General features: G+C 37.6%; 1 protein-coding gene and 1 long non-coding RNA gene across 2 annotated transcripts; both read left to right on the forward strand.

Annotated features, from left to right (window-relative positions):
• Window positions 1-7,710: 7,710 nt before the first annotated feature.
• Window positions 7,711-17,082, forward strand: LOC139710946 (uncharacterized). The gene is made up of 3 exons (XR_011709487.1): window positions 7,711-7,914; window positions 11,880-11,985; window positions 16,949-17,082. It is a non-coding gene; the product is annotated as an uncharacterized lncRNA (long non-coding RNA).
• Window positions 17,081-22,494, forward strand: LOC139710950 (uncharacterized). Its single transcript, XM_071622871.1, has 6 exons — window positions 17,081-17,132; window positions 17,752-17,955; window positions 19,123-19,335; window positions 20,880-21,080; window positions 21,618-21,699; window positions 22,433-22,494. Exons 1-6 carry the CDS (start codon window positions 17,081-17,083, stop codon window positions 22,479-22,481), a joined length of 801 nt encoding a protein of 266 aa, XP_071478972.1. The 3' UTR covers window positions 22,482-22,494.
• The last annotated feature ends 236 nt before the right edge of the window (window positions 22,495-22,730 follow it).

Consider the following 22,730-nt stretch of genomic DNA (forward strand, 5'->3'; position numbering starts at 1 on the left):
AATCATTACAATTACATTATAGTTACAGAGAAAATTACAAATAGATCTTACTGCAAAACGTCAAAGCAGGAGGGTAGAACATCTAAAATAAAATAAGCAACTAGTGAATCGGGAAAGAGAAGAGTTAAGATTTATGTCTTGTCCATCTTCTAGCTAAAAACTGGGAAAGCCTATTAAAAATAGCACGATGGCATTATCAAAGCTCTAAAATTAATCCATCCAGCGTTATTGTCCTCTTTTAAATTCATTTGTGTTTTTTTGTCTCTTTTTTGGGGGGATGAAGAATACTAATTCTTCTATTTTTTTTTTTTTTTTGGGGGGGGGGGGGAGCGGGGGCATGAAGAATACAATTCAATTTTTCTACTTGATAACAATGTCGCTCCCTGACACACTTGCCCCCCCCCCCCTCCCCAGAAGTATGTAGAAATACATATTTGATGACGTTCATTATGTAGATGATCACCATCTTTCAATTGATAGCGTTACGAAATTACACCCGCCAGTATGTTATTTTTCCGTTCATGGAACCCCCTGTACAGGTGATTGACATGTAGATGGCGCTGTTTATCCTGTCGGTCTCGTGGGCCTTCTTTGCCTACTGTCGGTCTCGTGGGCTTTCTTTGCTTAGTGTCGGTCTCGTGGGCCTTTTTTGCCTACTGTCGGTCTCATGGGCTTTCTTTGCTTAGTGTCGGTCTCATGAGCCTTTATTGCTTAGTGTCGGTCTCGTGGGCTATGTTTGCTTAGTGTCGGTCTCATGAGCCTTTTGTGCGTAGTGTCGAACTCATGGGCTGTATGACTCCTGAGCCGTATAACTCGTGGGCTGTATGACTCATGGACCTAGTATTGATGTCGGTCTCGTGGACCGTATGACTCGTGGGTGTCGGTCTCGTGGGATGCCCCCGAATAAAGGGGTACAGCTCGACAACCGAATTGATGTGGATGGGGTCATCCCACGAGACCGACACCCACGAGTCATACGGTCCACGAGACGGACATCAAAAATAGCTCCATGAGTCATACAGCAGATGAGTTATACGCCTCACGAGTCATACAGCCCATGAGTTCAACGCTATGCACAAAATGCTCACGAGACCGAAAGTACGCAAATGAGGCTCACGAGACCGACACTAGGCAAAGAAGGCTCACGAGACCGACAATAGGCAAGAAGGCTCATGAGACCGACACTAGGCAAAGAAGGCTCGAGACCGACACTGGGCAAAGATGGCTCACGAGACCGACACTAGGCAAAGAATAAAGACCGACAGGATGAACAGCGCCATCTACATGTCAATTACCTGTACAGGGTGTTCCATTAAGGGGAAAATTACATTGGGGTGGGTGCAATTTCGTCACGCTATCGAGAGAGAGATTGTAACTAATAACTTATTGAACAGCACCATCTACATATCAACGACATCAAGTTTGTATTTCTACACGTGTGGCTTTTAGAGGGCTGTTCTGTCACGCTACAAGGAGCGAAATTGTTACCAATTTATCTCTATTTTAAAAATAAAATTGTCCTCGTCAAGGCCCACATCCCCCCCCCCCCCCCAAAAAAAAAAAAAAAATGAAAAAATAATAGAGGACAAGAACGATGTATGCTTTGATTTTAGATGCCATCATGCTATCTTTGATAGGCCTTCCCAACATCGTCCAGCTTGTACCCGCCTGCTTAGAGTTCAGTTTGTAATTTTTTTCTGTGAATATAACGTATACATGACATTTCAAAGGATGAAAACGTTTTATATCGCAGTGATTCACCTCGATTTGTAGCTTATATTTGTAAAATCATTCTTCTCAAAATGGTTTAATTTCATGAAATAGAATGGCTGGTTTCATGGATGCATGTTCTTTTCCCGAATACTTAAAGATACCTTGATATTATTGACGATTACATTTGATTTCTGCGCATTTATACTAAATCAGCAGCTTTGCAGATGACTACTCCCCTCCCATATCATGCAAAGCAAGTATGCACTGCGACATTAACCATTTTGTGAAATATTTTCTTGTAAACTTCATTTCACATCTAGGTATTATTCTATGATATAGTTCTTGTGAATGTCCACATCAGTTTATTTCATTTTTTTTTAATCTTATTTTATTTCTAAGCAAGTGTATACCAGTATAATATTTTTGCAGAAAGGAAACCAGGGTGTTTTGGCCTTTTAGAAAATATTGTTGAAATATCTCATGCACTTTTACTGAATTTTGTTTATATTTATTACAAACAGTCAAAGATGCAAACACAATTAAAAATCTTGAACAGTTCAGGGGGCGAGGGAGGGCAATTGACGGGGTAATCCCCTACCAACTCTCCTTTTCCATCTCTATCTTCCTTATGCCATTATCTGGGCATCCTATACAATAATTGGTCTATAGGTGGCGCTGTTAATCCTGTCGGTCTCGTGGGCCTTCTTTGCCTAGTGTCTGTGTTGGGAGCCTCTTTTGCCTAGTGTCGGTCTCGTGAGCTTTATTTACTCAAGTGTCGAACTCATAGGCTGTATAACTAGTGGGCTATATGACTTGTAAGCTGTATGACTTGTGGGCTGTATGACTCGTGGGTGTCGGTCTCGTGACGTGCACCCGATGTGGATATGCACACCAAGTGAGTCGTTGTTCTGTGCTACAATGGACCCATAGCTACCGGATACCCTACAGAGATGGTTCTAGGTGTTGGCGGTTATAAACTATTGGGATATGTTAATTGCTGTCGTTGTAACGAGAAGAAGTGAAGTTATCCCTTTCGTAGTGCAAATAAATGCATTCTACAATTCAAATCTAATTAAAATGAAAGTTAATTTCCAGTAACATAATATGCTTGTAATCGATACAGATTCAAATTGATAGCGTTAATAAAAAGAGCGACCCACGTAAAAGACAAGTTTGTATGAATGGGGGCCACTCATATTCATCGAACTTACTAACAGAATAAACTACCAACTGGGGAAGATGATGGGACTGAAGATAAACCTAATCTTAGTCAGATTTTCGTCACGTGACGTTGCGAGGTAAACGTTGTATCCGTACATTAAGGAAAATTTAGGACATCAACACTCTGAAATACAGGTGCTGGTTTGTGACCGTTGTAAGCAAATCTTTTTCCTCCTCGCATTGACTTATAGTGCTTACATTACAAGATGGAAGTACATGGATTTCGCGGCGAAAAATACATTTCTGGCATCGGTTTTGTGAGTATTGTTTAAATGAACATGTGACGTCACACGTAACACATCTTGTTCTGTATCTATACCGTCCATCTCTAGCGCAATCAGGAAACAACACACGCAGACTGACATTACCTTTGACGCACGTGAAAGCGAAGAAATGAAGGAACGACGAACTTCGAATCCTGCATGATTAATACGCTGCCCTCCAGTTCTCGTAGGATATCCATGACATGCTGGGACAGGGATTGGGAACAACTTAAATGTTTGGAAGCACCGAAGAGAATCACCGTAGAGTAGAATGTACGGACAAATCTGCAGTCACGATAAATGATGACTGACTGTGGATGAAACGACACAAGAACACATTCAAGTTGCAAGGATATACTAGTACCTGGTTTAGATATAGTTACATAAGCTTAGAGTGTCATAGGTTTGTGTCTTCTAGGGATGAGAAAATCAAAGTAACCAGTAAGTGTTTAAAATCCCAATAAATGACTATTTACAGGTTTATCTTTTTTTTTTTTAGTGGTGGGATGGAACGTGACCATTTATGTTGTTAAGTAGTGTAAATATTCGAGGGTGTGTATTTGTCCGTTTTGATTTTGAAAATGCATTGATTTCTGATCACAGAGATTTTCCAATTTAAATGTGTATTTCATATGAAGAATCAATGAAGAAAGGCGTTGGTCACGATACATTTTCCGACGTTTATTCTTCTGTATATTACTATGAATGATTGAATATGATCCTATATCATTAAAAACTATCCAAAACAATACTTTTCTTGCTAGTACCAGCTGCATACTTTTTAAAATAGAAACTGGGCTATGTCCTCTTTAGAACTTGTTCAGCTTTCTTCGTGATATTACACTGATTGTATTGTAGCTGTGCTTATTTACCTTAGTGGCAAGATAGAATAAGGAACTCTATAGCCATATAACAGTTTTGTAACGGTATATGTTTAATTCTTTTGTTGCAGGAAGTAATAAAAACGGGTGCTGTTCGCTATTCCGAAGGCTGGTTTATCAGAATATGAAATAGGGTTCGTTATTCCGAAGGTTCGTTAATCCGAAAATGAAATAGGGTTCGTTTTTTCCGAAGGTTCGTTGATCCGACAATGAAATATAGGGTCCGTAACGAACCTTCGAAATAGAGAGCTTTGTTTCATTTTCGGATTAACAAACCTTCGGAACAACGAACCTTATTTCATTTTCGGATGAATGAACCTTCGGAATCACAAACCTTATCACATTTTCGGATTAACGAACCTTCGGAATAACGAATCTTTGGAATAAGGAACCTTCGGAATAACGAACCTTCGGACTAAAGAACCTTCGGAATAAGGAACCTTCGGAATAACGAAGTGTAACCATAAACACACACACACACACACACACACACACACACACACACACACACACACCAACATCTAGAAGACAATCCCATGGTAGTATTATCCTTCTCCCTTATAAGGTGCTCTGAAGACATCCCTGTGCGTTGCATAATTATGATATATAAATGTGCAATATTGTACGGATTTCTAGAATGTCAAAATACAACTGATGTGAAATGAAAGCATATCCCGCATTTTCCTGATGCAAAACTGAAGGATGATGTCGTTCATACTTGATAGAAAAGAAAAGAAAAACATCTCGGTCGCTATTTGAGATGATCTGTCATTTTGAGTTCTATACTGAAACATCCCCATGCCAATCAAAAGGTGGATATGTAAAAATATAAAACTACAATAGAAGGATAAAAAACAAACGTAATGTCTAAATGGTGATTAAATTCTTTACATTCGTTGAATTATTAAGTGTTATGAATAATTTTGTACATTCATGAGTTCATGTGCTTTGGACTCATGGACTTGCGGTATCAAAATTCAGTTCTCCGAAGTTTGTCAAATCTTGAATTAGTCGATCTCATCCAGCGGCGATAAGAAAGCCTCATCAAATTAGCTGTTTCAGTTTTCGAAAAAAAAAAACATCTTTAGATCTCAGTAGTATAAAACATTTGTCTTCCACTATACTATATACGTTTGTAATTATGAAGAAATAATAACAGTTTCACATAGCGCTTCTTCGCCAAAACCGGAAAAGGGCTGTCGATCTATAATTTATGCAGAGACGTCATATTGAAGTAGGGAACGGCACCACTAGCCCGCATCGACGAGCTATGTGTATACACTATCCATGCGAATCCCACATGAAAGATGTTACTGGGAGGATTGATATGTTCCGATTTCCAAAGTACCTTTAGGAAATTACAGTCTTTGAAAGGGACCACAATACCAGTTTCATGAGTATTATTACGTATTTGATGGTAAACAATTTTGGCTTCCCGTACATAGGCTGGTAAAATAGCATACCAAACAAAGCGATGTTGTGTGTTATGGAATGCGCGCAAAGCGCAATAATGCAAATTTCGGCCTTCCATAATGGGTTGGAAAAATGGCGCACGAAACGAGGGATTGATCGTTTGTGCCTCCTAGCAAATATGTAAATTATCTTACGAGAATCACACGGTTCAGGATGGAAGTCCTTCATCTGTTAGTTCTGCGGAGGTTTAAAGGCTATCACTTTGTTTACAGTTTTCCATGAAAGAGAATTCAATTACCTTTTGGGTGCTAAGAATTCCATGAACTGTATAGCGTAAGTAAAGCTATCGTAGGTTAGACATACGGTATGGCACGTATAGGTCTGACAGTTACTCATTGTGTACCGGTACTTAGAGGATTCTAAACAATGCTGGCTAAGGGAAGATATTGTGCATAACCCTTTTAGTGTACCCGGTACGGTATTTTGGATATTTCAAATAAACTTTTGCAATATCATAACATCATTTTCACAGTATGGGACACGATATACATGTACATCTGACGAATGCGTCAGAAGGGTAAATAGGCCTATAGCTTCTAGGCTTGGAAGACAAGTCTATAAAGTCTGTTATAAGGTCTTTACATGTTAATTACGACCTGTTACAGTGTAAACAAAGTCTTTTTGACATTGAAAACAGTGAATTGATAATGTAACAGTGTATTGGCATTGCTACAGTAAAACAGTAATTACACAGCTGTCGTTTCTTAATGCTTAGTGAATAGGCCTACATGGATACTAAATGTGTAGGCCCTATAAAGTACAATGATAATGGAGTGCAAGACAGTGTACTACTGTTTGTTGAGAAGAAGAAGCCAACTTTTTTTTTATATGGAGAACTATGTTTGTTAAACCTACTGTGATTGCTGAAATGTATGTTCATACAGTGTATCATTCATTATTTCACTTGCAGTTTTACCGCTCGCACACATGCGCACACGCACTTGGGCACTTGCGCATGCACAACAAGATGGAGAATGGAATAAAGCCTGGAGTGCAACGTACGACTCGACTGTCTGCAATTTTATTTCTGTTGTACGATTAGCTAACTGGATAGGGTCTAGTGATACCAAGGAGCTTCAAGCTCCTTGGTGGTACCTAGAATAACCCGAGGCCAGCACACTAGGAACAATTAGGGGGAAAAAATCAGACGTGTTCTGGCTTACTCTACTGGCATACTCCGAACACTTCAAAGATAAATACACGTATATATTGTATATAATATATATATATATATATATATATATATATATATATATATATTAATATCGATTAATCCGTGGACATGAAGAGGAGATGGGTTTCTCTTGTCGATTTAAGTTAAAACTATTTTCAGTTACTAGTCCTACAATCAACGACCTAAATCACCAACAATCGCACGTTCTAGGCAACGAACTCTTTATCCCCGAGCCTGGTTCTACTTTTAGCGTTGTACAGTGCGTATCGAAAAAAAAAGTAATCCGACTTTAGAGGGCTACTATTTTGATGGAAAGGGCAATATTGGTTGTGAGGAAGGGGGAACTCTTCCTCTTTCCATTGATACCTAATTATTTTAACAAACGTCATGCATGACTGAGCACATGAACTTTTAGACAACAATGACAAATTGCACTTTTTCACACTGGATCCACATTGATTCAGGACAAATATCTTTTAAGATTTTTTTTAACATGTAATTGTCCATCAAAAGGATTTCACCAGTCTAAAGATGCCGTATTTCCGTTGCATTGTCATTTGTACACATTACAAACACACTTTATACATAATGCATTTATAACGTGCATACACTGTGCATACAGACACACATAATCTAAAACATTAAGAATATGATAAACATGGAAGCTAATGATTCTTTTCCAGAGCTCGAATGGCCAATCACTTCAAATACGTTCCGGGTGTGTTTTGGGGGTTGTGTGTGGATTACTAAATGCGTGAGTGATTAAGGTGTGTAGCGTCTCAAGCATCCATTTCCCCGTGTCATATGAACAAAGCATCCTATTCTAAAGAGGTATGCCGCATGCGCCCGCCCATTTCGCCACAGAATTTAGGTAGCACATTCAATGCATTAAGTCCGCCAAAGTGAAATTACAGATGACATAGGCAGAGAGAGAGAGCCACAAACCAAACAGAAACTCAGCACGACACTCAGCGTTTGGCGCAAACCTTTCACTGCGCAGACGTGCAGCCTGCATGGTTGTAATCATATCGCACGATCCATGCATCATCATCGCTCTGTTTGGTATTAGACTCTCCATACTTCACGTCTCTGGTGTGGTATCATTGCTACCTGAAGAGAATACTGTTGGCATACAGAACTCACCTTTGTGCGGACTATAGGCTTGAAATCCCCAGTCGTGATTTTCTCGGTAAGTATCTGATGTGGTTTGTGGACTCAGCCATGGACCTGTTATGATTTTGTTTTCTATAAATGGGCATATTTAATGCTGACAATCCCTTCTACAATTTTGGGATTGAATATTATAGGTTTGTCTACCAATGGTTTGCAGTGTCAAGACTTGTTGTGTTGATAATGAGATCCTGTACAATATGCATGTAGACATGGTATCCACCCAAATGCAATCTAAGTGCGGATTGCCTTTCTCAGTGTACGTATAATCATGTAACGACTTATCAACATTCTATGCCTTTAAATACAGCTGGTTCTTCTATTAAGGCTTCCCATGGAGTGTAACTCAGGCATTTCTGTCTGTCAATAGAAAAGGCGAATGTTTTTAAATGACACCGCACAGCAAATTGCTGGCAGGGATGGAAGGTGTGGCTTTGTGATTGAATTATTCAGGAAAGATTTAACCCTTCGACTACGAGCTGCTGCAACTTCCTATTCCATGGTAATTCGCACGTTTCCGCACGCAAAGGGTTAGCATGGTTAGCAAAAAGCAATGCCAAATCTGTGGTGGAATAGGAAGGGTAATGGTATAACCTGCCATAGACGCTAATAAACCAGTTCACAGTTAATTGATCAAGTTTGCAGTGTCCTCTGGAGCCATAGATTTTACTAAACTGAAATAATATCTTTAAGAGGCCTTACAAACAGCTGAGCAGAAATTAGTAATTAAATGTACGTTCTGCATCAAAATCTTCTGTTAATTTTGGTTGAAACGAATACATATTCACCTGTATATTCATATATATTCACTATGTTCATACATTGATATTTATATTATAATTTTCATGAAGATCTATCCAATTTTTAAAATACCTCAGTAACAAGTCAATTACAAGAGAAGGTCTGCAATGACCTTTATCTGCACATGATCAGATTCTACCTGGGTGGTTCACATGAATTAACCAGGGGAATATTCCTCGGGACGCTTACGCTCCCTTAGGACAGACAACTCCAAATCTCGATCAGTGACATGCCATTCAAACAGGTCCCTGACAGTAATGGCAGACTGAGAGAGGCAACCCTTTGACCTCACATTCACGGTGACTGCCATGAGCATCTGAAGTATAAGCGTAAAGAGAAGCGGCAGAAGAAATGTAGGAGAAATGAATGGAGATGAGAAGAAAAAGAAGCGATAAAGGTGGAAACGTTGAGAAAGCAGTCCTGGTTGTAGCTACAGCTCTAACTTTTTTTCAGACATCGCGTAGATAGTGACTGTTATTGCAGTTTGAGCATGAAGACGCAAGTCAATACCAAATTTATCATGTCTGAAAATATATGTTTTTACTAATGCTATTTAAAAGTATCAAATTCGTTCAGAAGATAAAAAGGCGCAAGTTTTAGGTTGAAATCTTGGGCACTGTCGTACATCCATTATTTCATATTAGTTATTATCATACGCTTGTATACAGATATAAAAATGCATTTGATAACGAATTTATAGCACTTGAAAATGAAAAAGAGTATCATATGACTTTAATTCAATAGTGTTAAACGTTTGTTATACACCATGAACTTGGTAGAATAAGATGAACTAAAATTATAGCACTTCTCGTGACACTGATCAGTCGTATGTAATTGCATCACATTTGATATCATTTCTTTTTTAATCCAGTGGGACATCCTCTAGGAGTAATTAAATTGAATTGGAATTGAATTGAAATTATTTGTTCAGCATAAAAACAACAACAGAGAATAACAATGATTAACAACCATAACAAGCACAAAGTAAAAACGGATCTATAGAATACATAAAGCTATTAAATGGAAGCAGCCAACGAGGAATTAAAAGTTTCCTTAAAATCTGGCCGACCCGGATAATCAATAAAAAATGCATTGGTGGTAATCATTTTCATATTTTTAAACAACAAGGGATGAACAAATATACAAATGTAAGAACAAACCAAAGAAATACATCAATGCAAATAATGCTCAAATAGAGATCAAAATGATCTCCAAAACGGTATTAAAAACATGATGCGAAGCATATGTGGAACAAATACGTTTTTACGTAGAGGGAATATGTTTATGTTTTAGTCTGTGAGTGCGTAAATCTATTTAACTTATATTTATGTTGCTTTATGATATGTGAATAAAAGGAAAGCAATAGTTGAAACAGACCATGAAAGCTTAGTGCAACAATTAATGAAGAAATGAAATGAAAAGTAATCCTCGAAAATCCTTTCACAATTTGCACAGATAATCTTACAAACGTCTTTAAAGTGTGATATCTATTGCACATTGGAATACAATGTATGCTGTTAGAAATATTTATTTCAAAAAGTCAGGATTGGTTACCCTTTGCCTTATAGGACATTAAAAGACATAACAGTGCGACCAGACAGCCGCAGCCCCCATCTGTATTCGCAGTAATCCATCAAAACAACAAAACTCCCAACGATGTCTCAAGGAATCATTCTGTTTATGACATTTGACGTGCCAGATTCCCTCGATAATATTATGGTGCTGAAAAAAAAAGCTCTCAGTTGTCTGTGAAAGTAGTGGGCTTTAGGGATTGAAACGTACAATGCATCCCTTTTTTGATGCTGTTTTTTTTTTTTGCTTTTTTTTCTAACAAATTAGATCCGGGTAATTGATTAAAATAGCAACGGTTTGTCTACCACTTTCCACTGAAATGTCTGAAACATTATGAATTACATAGATATACTCATATACTCAAAATTTGTTTCCGTTGGTCGTGACATTTCCTTGATGAAAATGGATATGAAAAAAATCTATTCAGGCCCCGCTCTCTTTTGTGTTACCACATCGCGTGCAATACCATGACCACCATTTTTTTAGCTCTTTGTCGTCGAGCCTAGAATGAGAAATGCCAAATATGATGTACAATACGTGTATTTGTTCAAGAAATAACCTTTGCACCACCCCGCACTCACGTCTATAACGACTTCGCCGCCATTATAGGCAGGAATGTGAAGCCAGCACGCGCACACATAACACAGACAATGTTCGCACAGTCACACAGACTCTCATCTTCTCAGATAAACCAAGTTAGGCAAACCCAATCAACAGAGTCATTTTTCTGCATGATTGTTGTGGAGTGATAATTATAAGAAGCCAACGGGTGGCAATAGAATAATCCAAAACAATGTCAATGAGCAGAGGTTTACAAGACAACATGTTGTGACTAACCTAGTATTCTGATCATAATACAAGGGGTTAGTATCATTATGCTACTTTTTTCATTCATTACGTCTATACTACTGGCGCCTTGATACTATGTGTGCAGCAATTACATCCATTTATACCATATGCTGTCATGACTGTAGTGTCTTATCTCATAATATAGTCGGCTATAAGTAGGCTTTATAAGTCTCATGTAATGCTGGCAAGCATTGATTTTGTCGAGTATGAGACATTACGCTAAGCTAGAAAGCGTTCCATCTCGTATTATCATTTCAATTCATTAGAGCTGTTTAATAGGATAGATGATACTGCGGAAGGGGGGAGGGGGCTACATTCGTATTTGGGTGTTTATCCGCTACGTACAAATGACGTACAGAAAATGTGAACTTAATCAGAGAGGACAGCAAAAGCCAAAAAAATTCAAGGAATCTTAAAACTTTCTGATTTTCTTTTATGAAAGGCATCTGCACTTAAGATTTACATCATTTATTATCAAGATAGGACCACAAAGAAAAATATGTTTTGCGAATGTAAACCCGTGTAATATAATGTCATTCATGATAGCGAAACCATGTTGAACCTGCATGGCTATCATGATGTAGGTGCATAAGCCTATTGCAGGAACAGAACCGAGAAAAGAGCACCCGCTCCAGTGAATTTCATGAGTAAATTTTGCTTCAAACTCAACTACTTTGGCACTTATCATTCTTAACACTGCATTATGATAAAATCTAATCATGCGATACTGACTTTTTGTTTGTTTGTTTTTTCATACTCAAGAGCCTGCGGAGAATATATCTTGATTTAAGCAGAATGGATCGGATAGGACTCAGTACCTCTGCCGCAACTCTGGTCATCCTTCTATCTCAGTATGTTACCTGGAGTGGTGAGTGTTGCAAGAGCTCCCCTGTTGAAATAAAACAGATATGAATAGAACAAATAGATAGATAGGTAAATGAATAAACAAACAAACAAATATAAATGTATATTATATATATATGTATACATATATAATATATATATATATATAATATATATATGCATTTAAACATATATATGGGTCAGAATTTTGAACGATGTACAATTGAGCCAAAACAAGGCAAAATTTAAAAAGTAGGAAATTCTCCAAATCATTCATCTTACCTGAAAGAGTATAACTCAAGCTTTAATATGAACCCAATTATACTAGGATTTTCCCAGAGGAACAAGTTTTTATTCACCGCTGAAGTTTACCATGTCCAGAGCAGCGAACGTCCGTGAGGAATAGTACTGCACATACATTTGAATACCATTTAACATAGTGTCCAAAGATCTGATTCAGTTCAAAATCCTAACGAAATATCTTAAGGGACATGTGTACGTGATTGCAGAATATTAAGCTTGTACTCTTAACCTGTTCGTCATGGTTGACAACTGATGATTTAACTAAATTCGTCATTTCTGTGGAAATATTGCTCTTCCGCTAAACACTTTCTTAACTTTACGCGCATTTTACAGAAACTCAATATTTTCACCTCTTATTTCACTATCCCATACTTTAATCCTCACTCCCAAATAACAATATACCTTTTTAAGATGTATCTCATCTGGGCAGTCTCTATAACCCAACAAACATAGCATAGTTTTCATCACGGAGGTTCGCATGTAGCTCACGGACGTTCGGAACAAACAAGACATTGGACAATGCAGCTCTCTTGAGTTGGAAACGCATTCTACTCACAACAAACAGCAATTTCATGTCGAGAACAAACTCCTCTGCAAAATCCTGAATAGACATTACCAATTCTCAATTATACAAGCTTGTTTATCTTCTCATACTGGGGAATCAAAGAAAACAATTTTTCCATCTCTCGTAAATGAACGTACAAACGTACGTGTAATCTCAGTGACGTAGTCCATCCTTGAGAACGAATATATTTATCAAAATTTCGTTTTCATGAAGTAAATATTCAGGTCCTAAAGTTGTTATAATTATGAAGTCTACAATGCAAAATTTGCTTTTTATATAACGAACATGGTCACAGCTAAAATTATGACAAAGAATTAATATAGAAAAACAACAGAAATGTGCTCCGTTATAGAAATACGAAGTTTAGCTGTGGAGGGCAAACGAATACGTTAGGAAGAAATCCCTCTGTGTTTGCTCCTTGTGTTACACACTGTTATCGAGGAGAATTTGTGTTATTATATGAGTCAGAAGTGATAATTGGTTCGATACTACGAAGTTTCGTCATAACAAGTCCATAATAAGTCCATATAACTTGGATGGATGTTTGTGACTTCGATATTATACAATATGGTTTGTTATAACAAACCTTTTGTAGCGCGTCATTTCGGAGGCTCGTTATTCATACAGTTTGTCAATACAAAATTTGATAGAGTTCGTATAATTATAAAGCTTTTTTTATTCGGTAAATGATAGGAATCTCCGAAGGTTAACCGAAAGGCTTATTAATTGGAACATGAAAAATTATGTTCGCTTATCCAAATGTGGAGAAACAAGTTAACAACTAAAATCCTCCCATTTCAAAACCTCATAATAACCGTTTTCACCTAAACGAATATTAGGCCCATTCCACTTTTAGAAGAACGGACCTAAAAACAATGATCCTTAATATCTATTTTTCGAAGAACATTTCTAATGACAAAACTCCTGAATTAACTACAATTTTTGTTTTTCATTTTGGAATAACAAACCTTTGGACATCGGAGTAACAACTCTATGGAAGAGCGAACGTATCAAAGTGCAACCTTAAACCTATTCTTAATCATTACTTTTTTAACATGTGTTTTCAAAGTAAGCACAAATGCACAAACAAATTGACGATCTCTCTGTCTCTTAAATGTAAAATGAAAAAAAAAATCTTGGAAAAAATTACAAATGAATATTGCTTTTCATTGATGAGTATAAAACAACATCATGTGATGATAAGCGGAGGATTTGTGTGTTTTCATCAGACAATAATTGTATACTGCATGATTTTTGTTCGCTTGTGACGGCATTTCGATGAATAAAAAACATAAACAAACAAACAAAAACTTCTCCAGAAGAATTTGGTATAACGGGAGTGCACTGGCAATTCTTTTTTCTGTGTGTTGGAGCTCGATCCCTTCTCTGTTTCTCAGTCATTTTCATTCAACTGCTTCCTCGTCCTTTTGAAACTTTTCCGTTTCTTATTCAACACATGCTCATTACAGACTTCTTCCGTCATTATCCTGAATGTGATTGCGTAGCACTTTTCGGATTTGTTTTGGTTTGTTTTGTTTTGTTTTTTGTTTTCTATTTGGTGGTAGCATGTTCATGCTATTGAGGGAATGAGAGAAAAATCGTCATGAAGAGAAAAATAAGAATGAATTAAGGCATTTAATATCATGACAATTACAGCGAACGTCCGTTATGGAGACCAAAACTGGATGTGTTCTGTTTGAGACGGCAGCTACCATACTCAAAAGATAAACACTTAGAGCACCTGTCACTAAAAAGTGGCACTGATCCTCTTTCTCCTACTATGTAATACACTGACTTATTCAACCAACGAACATCCGTGAAAACAACGTTTTCCGTTTGTTATTACAGGTAAATTGAGTGCTGAACGCTATTCACTTTCGGGTATGAGCGGCTCGGTGATTTGGTAATATTTTCAACTAACATTAATCTTATGTGCAGTGATATATTTGTAATTGTCAGAAATTTCCTTCCTCGGACAGAACGTCCGTGAGCGAAACTTTCAGAACCTGTAACAGTACAAATTGTCGCCAGAACCTCATTAGAAAGAAATTTAAACGCACAGAAATTATAGATTACGCAAAATTTCATTTTCCTATCACTTTGTTTTAAGTGTTTAGCTGTTTTTTGTATAATTAGAGGGAAAACAAGCGTAAAATTGTGAGTAAATTTTCAATTGTTTGTTCATCATGATCACATAACGCCTTAAAAATTCTGAAACTACTGCTCTAAACTCATTTTCTACTTTGTAAAACTTTATTTGTCGCTATTCGAGCCAAAAGTTTTAAAGAATACAGGACACTTTCGGGACAAGTTATCCCTATCAGAGGGATTGCATACGTCACGGACGTTCTCTGGAATTATCACGGACGTTCGTTCTACTACTAGGGTCATGTTCCAGAACGGATAACTAATCGGCAGAGAGTACCTAGCCTTCCCAACTCTTTCAAAAATTTGAAAAGGTATTGTCAATGCAAATTATAAGAAATTTGACATCCTTACAACATATGTATTGCTCAGAGGGGGTTCAGGAGGTGAATTTTCAGAGAAAATATTAATTATATGCTTGGTTTTTGGTGAATTGCATGGTCCAAAAACTGCGGACGAACCTCAGTCCGCTCCCAAAATGGCATGCAGCTCCTCGGCTAGAGAGCCAAAGGTAAAATGCACCTTCGCCATCGAAGCAAGATGGTGTCCCACTCGAAAACGTTTTAATCATCACGGACGTTCTTTTTTTCTTGGAGGTTCGTCTAAAAATATAATTTCGGTTCCTATTTGACATAGGATGGACAGAAACTCAAAACAAACATATTATCGTGTTGCTAGATCTTAGTTGATTACGACTCAGAACAATATCGCCAATAACGTTTCATGGGCTACGATCTTTATTAGAAAATAGCGGAAGCACGTCCGTGACGAAAACTGAGTATAATTTTGCATAAAAGAATATTACGTCCCATGTACAGCCAGCATACGTACAATTTTTGCAGGATATGTTCATTAGGTGGAACACCAAATTTTCGTATACGTTACAGTTGGGACAACAAAGTAGAATTTGCAGCAGCGATAGAAATAAAAGCATCACGGACGTTCGTCTGTTTAGGACTTTGATATTTTAATTGTTCTCTGTAATTTTATACGTGCTCATAAAGTTCTTATAATTTTGTGGTACATACCCATGATATGTCAGATCCAGAACATGGTCAGATATTAGATGCCACGTACCATTAAAAATGCACATCATTAGTTTGAAAAACAAAAATTATTGTGAAAATAGCGTTTTTACCGTATTTTTACGCTTTAAGTCCTTGTGAAATGAAAAATATCAGGCAAAAGTCAACCAAACCATATATTTCCTGAAAGGAAATTTACCAATCTTTGAGATGACATGAAAAAATCTGGTTTCTTAGATCATCCTGGCGTGTTCTAACGGAAAGAATGTCATAAGGTACGAAAATTGGCAATTGTACATCGTTCAAAATTCTCACCCATATACACATAATGAAGAGCTTGCTTCCAAAAGGCGCTAAACCCATCATTTTTCAATGGATTTAGCGCCTTTTGGAAGCAAGCTCTTATTATATAGAGAATGAATATCACCCTGAAGTTACTTTAGATTTCAGACCTTTGTGACAGCGATAATATTTGTTAGATGTGTATTCTGTAGCTGTTCATTGGAGCTTTTTTTTTTTTATTGATGCTGAACACATAATGATAAGAAGGTTGAATCTATAGTTTGCCAAGAGCTCAAAACTCATTTTCTATTTCAAGTACTCTACTTTGTTAGGCCTTTATAATTGAAATGGTGGCTCAGTTGTTCTTTTTTTCTATATCACGTCTTCTCTCTGAAATGTATTCTAATTTTAGTCTAAGTTAGGTTAAGAGTATTCTTTGTATGATAGCTTATTCAAATATCATCACATGGACAACAAGCTAAAGATTATCAAAGCTCGAATTACCGGGATCATCCTACAAGACCGACACCCACGAGTCATACAGCCCACGAGATCGACATTGAATAGAGGTCCATGAGCCATGTATAGCCCATGAGTCATTCAGCTCACGAGCCATACAGCCCATGAGATCGACACAAGGCAAATAACATAATCATGAACTGTTACAGGTGCTACGTGTCCAGCCCCATCTGTGGACCATTCTCTGGTAATCTACGACAGCTATCAGAAGATGTATGACAACAACACTCGGCTGACGTTGGAGTGTAAATTCTCCGACAAGAGCATCGAGATCTTCTGCGATGGTGACTCTAAACAGTGGAAAGCTGGTTCCTTATCCAATGCAGATGAAAAGTTCCAGTGTCCTACAAATCCTGGTAAACTCACCTAAGAAAACGCATTATGTATATGTATATGTATATGCAGTGCCGTATATACTGTGTATAGGTACACACACTTACACACACACACACACACACACACACACACACACAATTTTTGTTTACGTGTGGCTTGCTCTCCATATTTGTTTACTACATGTCTATCAATCTGTCTTTTCATGCATCTGTTACTTAACCCATTCCCACCCTTTCCGTAGTGGTTGTTTCTGAATATCGGCTCTACAGATTTACGCTGTCCGAGAAATTGCTTGCCGAATTAGTATTTCAAAAGCTACCTCGGTATAGCATGAATGAAACACGGAGGGGATGGGGTCTATTTGTTTCCATTTTGAAAAAAAAACCAAAAACAACACATCAGAGCTATCAAAAAGGTAGCATACACACACGCACACAAACATACACACAATACACATATGTGTTACTAAATGCCAATAATTTCGTATATGACACACACAAACAAACGCACAAACAGACACATCTGTAAAACAGGGCGACCCTAAAGCAAAAGTTCATGTTGTAATTCACTCCACATCACTGTTATAATTCTGAGGGTTTCTTTCTGATATTTCCAGTGACCAGTCCATCCTGTCTGCCACCCGACATAGACCCTTCCGTGGCAACTTACGAGCCCGAGCAGGAGGTTTATCCATCAGGTGAGCGGGTAACGGTTGAATGCAAGTACTCGACGAATTGGCCACAGATCTACTGTGACGGAGATAAAGGAATATGGAAAGATGATCCGTCCAGGGACCAAGCATTTGTCTTGACCTGCCAGGGTGAGCTGACGAATTTGTATCTGCTATATTGCTGCAGTAAACTGATACTTACATAGTATATGTCATCACAGCTACAACTACGTCTATATGCCTGTCTCTATATACATATCTATCCGACTTGTATGTTTGTGTATATGATATACAGTCTCTCGCATTGAATATACAGTATATATATATATATATATATATGCATGAGATTAAAACCTAAAATGGCTTAGGTTTTAATCTCATGCATATATATATATATATATACTGTATATTCAATGCGAGAGACTGTATATCATACACACAAACATACATACATAAGCAAGTCGGATAGATATGTATATAGAGACAGGCATATAGACGTAGTATATATCGACTTGCTTATGTATGTATGTTTGTGTGTATGATATACAGTCTCTCGCATTGAATATACAGTATATATATATATATATATATATATATATATGTATATATATATATATATATATATGTGTGTGTGTGTGTGTGTGTGTGTGTGTGTGTGTGTGTGTGTGTGTTATATAATGTGAGAGATTGTTCCTTTCCCAAACGTACGCGATGCCTCATTGTGGGTAGCATGTAGTGAAAGAAATTAGACTTGATGCGGACGTTGCACTCGATCTTTTTCTCCCTTTCAATCGAGCATCGGCCTGTCAGTAGGCCTTCATCAGGATCTGGGCCGTATAATCATATCATATTGATATATATATAGGGTGACTGTGATCTACATGGGAATATATCTTAAACCAGTGATTTGTTTTACATTCTTGATGTACTTGCAAGTGCAATGTGGATATGCTTCAAAACCACGGCATTCTCGCGAGTCACCTTGATCAGTTTCATTTAGGCAGCTTGCTCGTTTCCATCATTGAGAATATCCCCGATTTGAGACTGCCATGAAGCATGCCACAGTGGATGTGCTATGTATGTATAAAATATGGATGTTTTCTACAATATCTTGGAGATCGCAGGAAATCACATATGTTGATTAGGTGAGACATTGTATTCCAATAAAAGAAACAAAAAAAAAGAGCTCCCCACGTGCAACATTATGCACACATTGTGATCTTATTCCATGTAACATCTGCAAAGAGAGAACACTTTCTGAGAAGACTTCGAAGCTTATGCTACCGTTCTTCCATCATGATTTCTGACGTCTACCAGACTCGCCGCAGCCCTGTTCTCCTCCGTCTGTGGACTCCAGCCGGGTAGCCTTAATGGGTACACCCCTTGCCTCCTACCCACCTGGCTCTAATATCACCCTGGAGTGCAAATACACCGATAGAAGACTCACCGTTCACTGTGAGGTATACGGCGATTGGAAAAGTGGCACAGAAGAGTTTTATGCTGGAGACCTCTCCTGCCCAGAAGATCCCGGTAAGTTTCACTACGAAGTCCAGACGGTGGTAAGCACGGTTTATAGCTAATGTGGTTCAAAGGATTCGACGGGGGACTCTATTGAAAAATTATTATGTTTGATGAAGTTTATTTAATAGGAAAATCTATCTTCCAGCACTGCCTATAGTGCTGCGGAAACTGACCGTCAAGATCAATCTTGTACTCTAATATACTTGGCTTTGTAATAGATCGATTAGTATCGAACAAAATGTGACCCTGCACCTCAAAACAAACAAAAAGTCGCCAGACATGAATTTTTAGTTAAGGCCATATACTGAAAGAGCAGACCTTAAGCTTTATAATGATGTATAACTCACATCAAATGGACTCTCCTAACCTATCTAAATATTGGAAAGAAAGCACAAACTCAGGAAAAGTGTAAACTGAGAAAAGAGGCTCTGAAGTACAGTGTCTATTCAAGCGCTTAATCTTTACCAAACCGTGCTGGCTGTGTGATGAATGGGACAAAAAAAGGAAGTAAACTACCAGAGTAACAATAATGAAGAGATTATCAAATTAAACTGAAATTAAGCGTGCCTCATCAACACATTCTGTCCATAATTAATGCCAACTTTGGAAGCAGTAGCACTATCCTTTCAAAAGTTATTAGAGTTGAAAGTGAAGAGTATGGACAAGGTTTTTCAGAAATGAAAAAGGGATTCTAAAGACACACCTAATCACACTATTCTACCAAAAATGTTCGAGATAAACTGCTAAAAAAAACACTTTCCTGCCCGTTTTATGATACCAAATTTTAGCATAATGTAAAAGAAGACCCGCTCTTTCAGAAAATATGAAAAAGTCAAGTTCGGCTTGGTTGACCCATTTCACTTATTTTCAGTCCTCACGCAAAATCAGTGTGTGCGACTTTATGTTCGTTTTGAGGTGCACGGTCACAAATATGGTGAGGTTTCAGCAAACTGGGCATATGATAAGACAGTCATTGAATTAAAAATATCACAGTACTCGCGAAAGAGTGACAGGGATTATAGAAGCCACATGTAAAGATTATTGAAAATCATGACATTTCATGGTCTGATATTAAAATTCTCTTCCTCTCCGTAGTGAAATATTCGATCAAGACCTTGTAACGTTATATCAAAAAGGAGAGTGTATCCTTCTCATCAATGATTTGTTGCGCTATAATTATCTCGAAGAGGTGACCTGTTTTTTTTTTGTGTGTGTGTGGGGGGGGGGGGGGGTGGGGTAGGGGATGAAATCCAGGGTTGTTGGTGCTAAACTGTCGACAAAAAACATATTTCTTCAGATTCATTCTTATACTTGTGTATTTACCACATCATTATCTGAGCTACTTTTAGGTACGTATTTCTTTTTATGGTTGCAACTGATATTTCCCATTGATGATTTTTTCTTGCTTTTTCTGTTGTTGATAATCTTAAGATTATTTCAAATTCTATTACTGTATATCACGACCGCCGTGAATGTATCTTAGTGATAGTCTATTCGAAATGATGCGATGTAATACTACTGTATAATGCTTAATATTGTTAAACTGCGATCAGCTCTTGGCCCACATTGTGGCAAGCCGAACGTGGATCCATCCATCGCCACATACGACGTGCACCAAGACGCCTACGCGGACGGTAGTCAAATGACAGTGAGCTGCAAGTACTCTGACGACACAGCCAGCATTTTCTGCGACGCCGCCAACGGCGTGTGGAGGTTCTCTTGGGCGTTCACTTTCGAACTTGACTGCCCCAGTAGTGAGTCCAGAAAAATGTATTTTTCTTTGTCAGTGTGTCTGTGCTTTATTAATATCGTTGTTGATTCCTGCGTTAGTAATGTGTGTGTGTGTGTGTGTGTGAGTGTGTGTGTGTGTGCGTGTGTGATTATTTGTGCATGAATGCATATTTTCAGCCCCCCCCCCCCCCCCATTTTAAGAATGAGATTGGACTGGAATGCCAATGAACAGTTTGCACGGCTCGATCGTAGCTCGATTGAGCCTTTCGGGCCGAATGAAGAATCTACCGGAACTCCTATCATAGTCTATTCAAAAATTGGTCAGTATATCACTTTTTTTTTTATACAGTTTATGCTATGTCCTCAAAAAAAGAAGAAAATGGATTTAAGTCACAAACTCTTATGCCCTGCCCCTTGCTATAGAGGCTGTTGACTTAATCTCTTCAGATTTTGTTTGCACACAGATTATTAGTTATACAGTTTCTAAAGTTTTTTGCCACGCTTTATTTTATAAGATTTATAATCAAACTTTTATCTCTTCTTTATAAACAACCTTGCAGGTGGATCGGTGAACATTGGTCTTCTTGCTGGGATCTTTGCAGGAGTGTTTGTGGTGTCTCTCATTTCCGGAATAATTCGTGTGTAAGAAAACCTGCATTTCCTATTCCCTCTTTAGTCTCCAAATCCAACCAAAAAACAAAAAAAAAAAACAAACAAACAAAACGCTTCTAGAATGTGATACAGAACTGACATTGAAAGTCCATTTTCCTTTTTCTTCACTAAGAATACATCATTTCAGAGCAATGGTGCATGGCAATGACCTTCTCTGTAAAAGATGATTTTCAATATTATGTATGACATCACGCGATGAATTAAATGACAACCTTGCTTTCTTTGTGAATACAATGTATACGCCAAGTTTGAGAGTAGAAACATCAGACTTGATATTCAATACCTTCACATAAATACAAGCTGCTTGAAAAGTTCTTAATGTACCAACCAAAGTAGGTCTTGGGCACCATGTATATTGTGTAAAATTCTGTATATAGAATGATTCACAATTTATTGTGTTTCTATTATATTTTGTTATGTAGAGAATTTATGTTGCTTTTTGGCATATCAAAGTTATGGACACTTATATTCTTTGCTGAAAATGAAAATACAACTGTACATGAAAGGAAATCAAAAATATAATATACAATAGAGAGAGTCTTTGCTTAATAAGTATGATTCTTCTCTGTTATAAAGATAGGTATTTCTAACATTCCTAATATTTATGAGTATTGAATTTGAGGCATAAATTACAGTAAACAAAATGGCAACCAAGATCATCACGCATTACATCTTGTTTTTACTGTCTACTGTCCATCCTTAGCGCAATCAGGAGACACCGCCGGACTGAAATTGCCTTTGTGCGCATGTGAAAAAGAAGAGGAGAAACTCCGATGTCTGGATTTCTTCTGCCCTCGAGTGAACCATACACGCTCGGATTGGGAACAAACATAGATGTGTAGGAGATTCGAACACGAAAATTTACGGATACATCTGCAATAATGATAACTAATGTACTTGTAATCAGGATACCTTGGGTTTATATTTTTTTTATCTTTGGGTAATTCTGGAACATTGTATGCATAATTGTGCCTTCTAAGGATGGAAAAAATTAAAGCAAC

This window comes from Diadema antillarum, unplaced genomic scaffold (genome assembly GCF_040938485.1).
Source record: "Diadema antillarum isolate AM-2024a unplaced genomic scaffold, OU_Dant_1.0 seq00001591_RagTag, whole genome shotgun sequence".
NCBI lineage: Eukaryota > Metazoa > Echinodermata > Echinoidea > Diadematoida > Diadematidae > Diadema > Diadema antillarum.

What these genes read in the sequence shown, in the direction of transcription:
- LOC139710950 (XM_071622871.1), top strand. Translation starts at nt 17,081, where the DNA reads ATGGTGACTCTAAACAGTGGAAAGCTGGTTCCTTATCCAATGCAGATG. An exon ending in CGAACTTGACTGCCCCAGTA is followed by an intron (nt 21,081 to 21,617) that starts GTGAGTCCAGAA and finishes ACAACCTTGCAG; the next exon opens with GTGGATCGGTGAACATTGGT. An exon ending in ATTTCCGGAATAATTCGTGT is followed by an intron (nt 21,700 to 22,432) that starts GTAAGAAAACCT and finishes GTCCATCCTTAG; the next exon opens with CGCAATCAGGAGACACCGCC.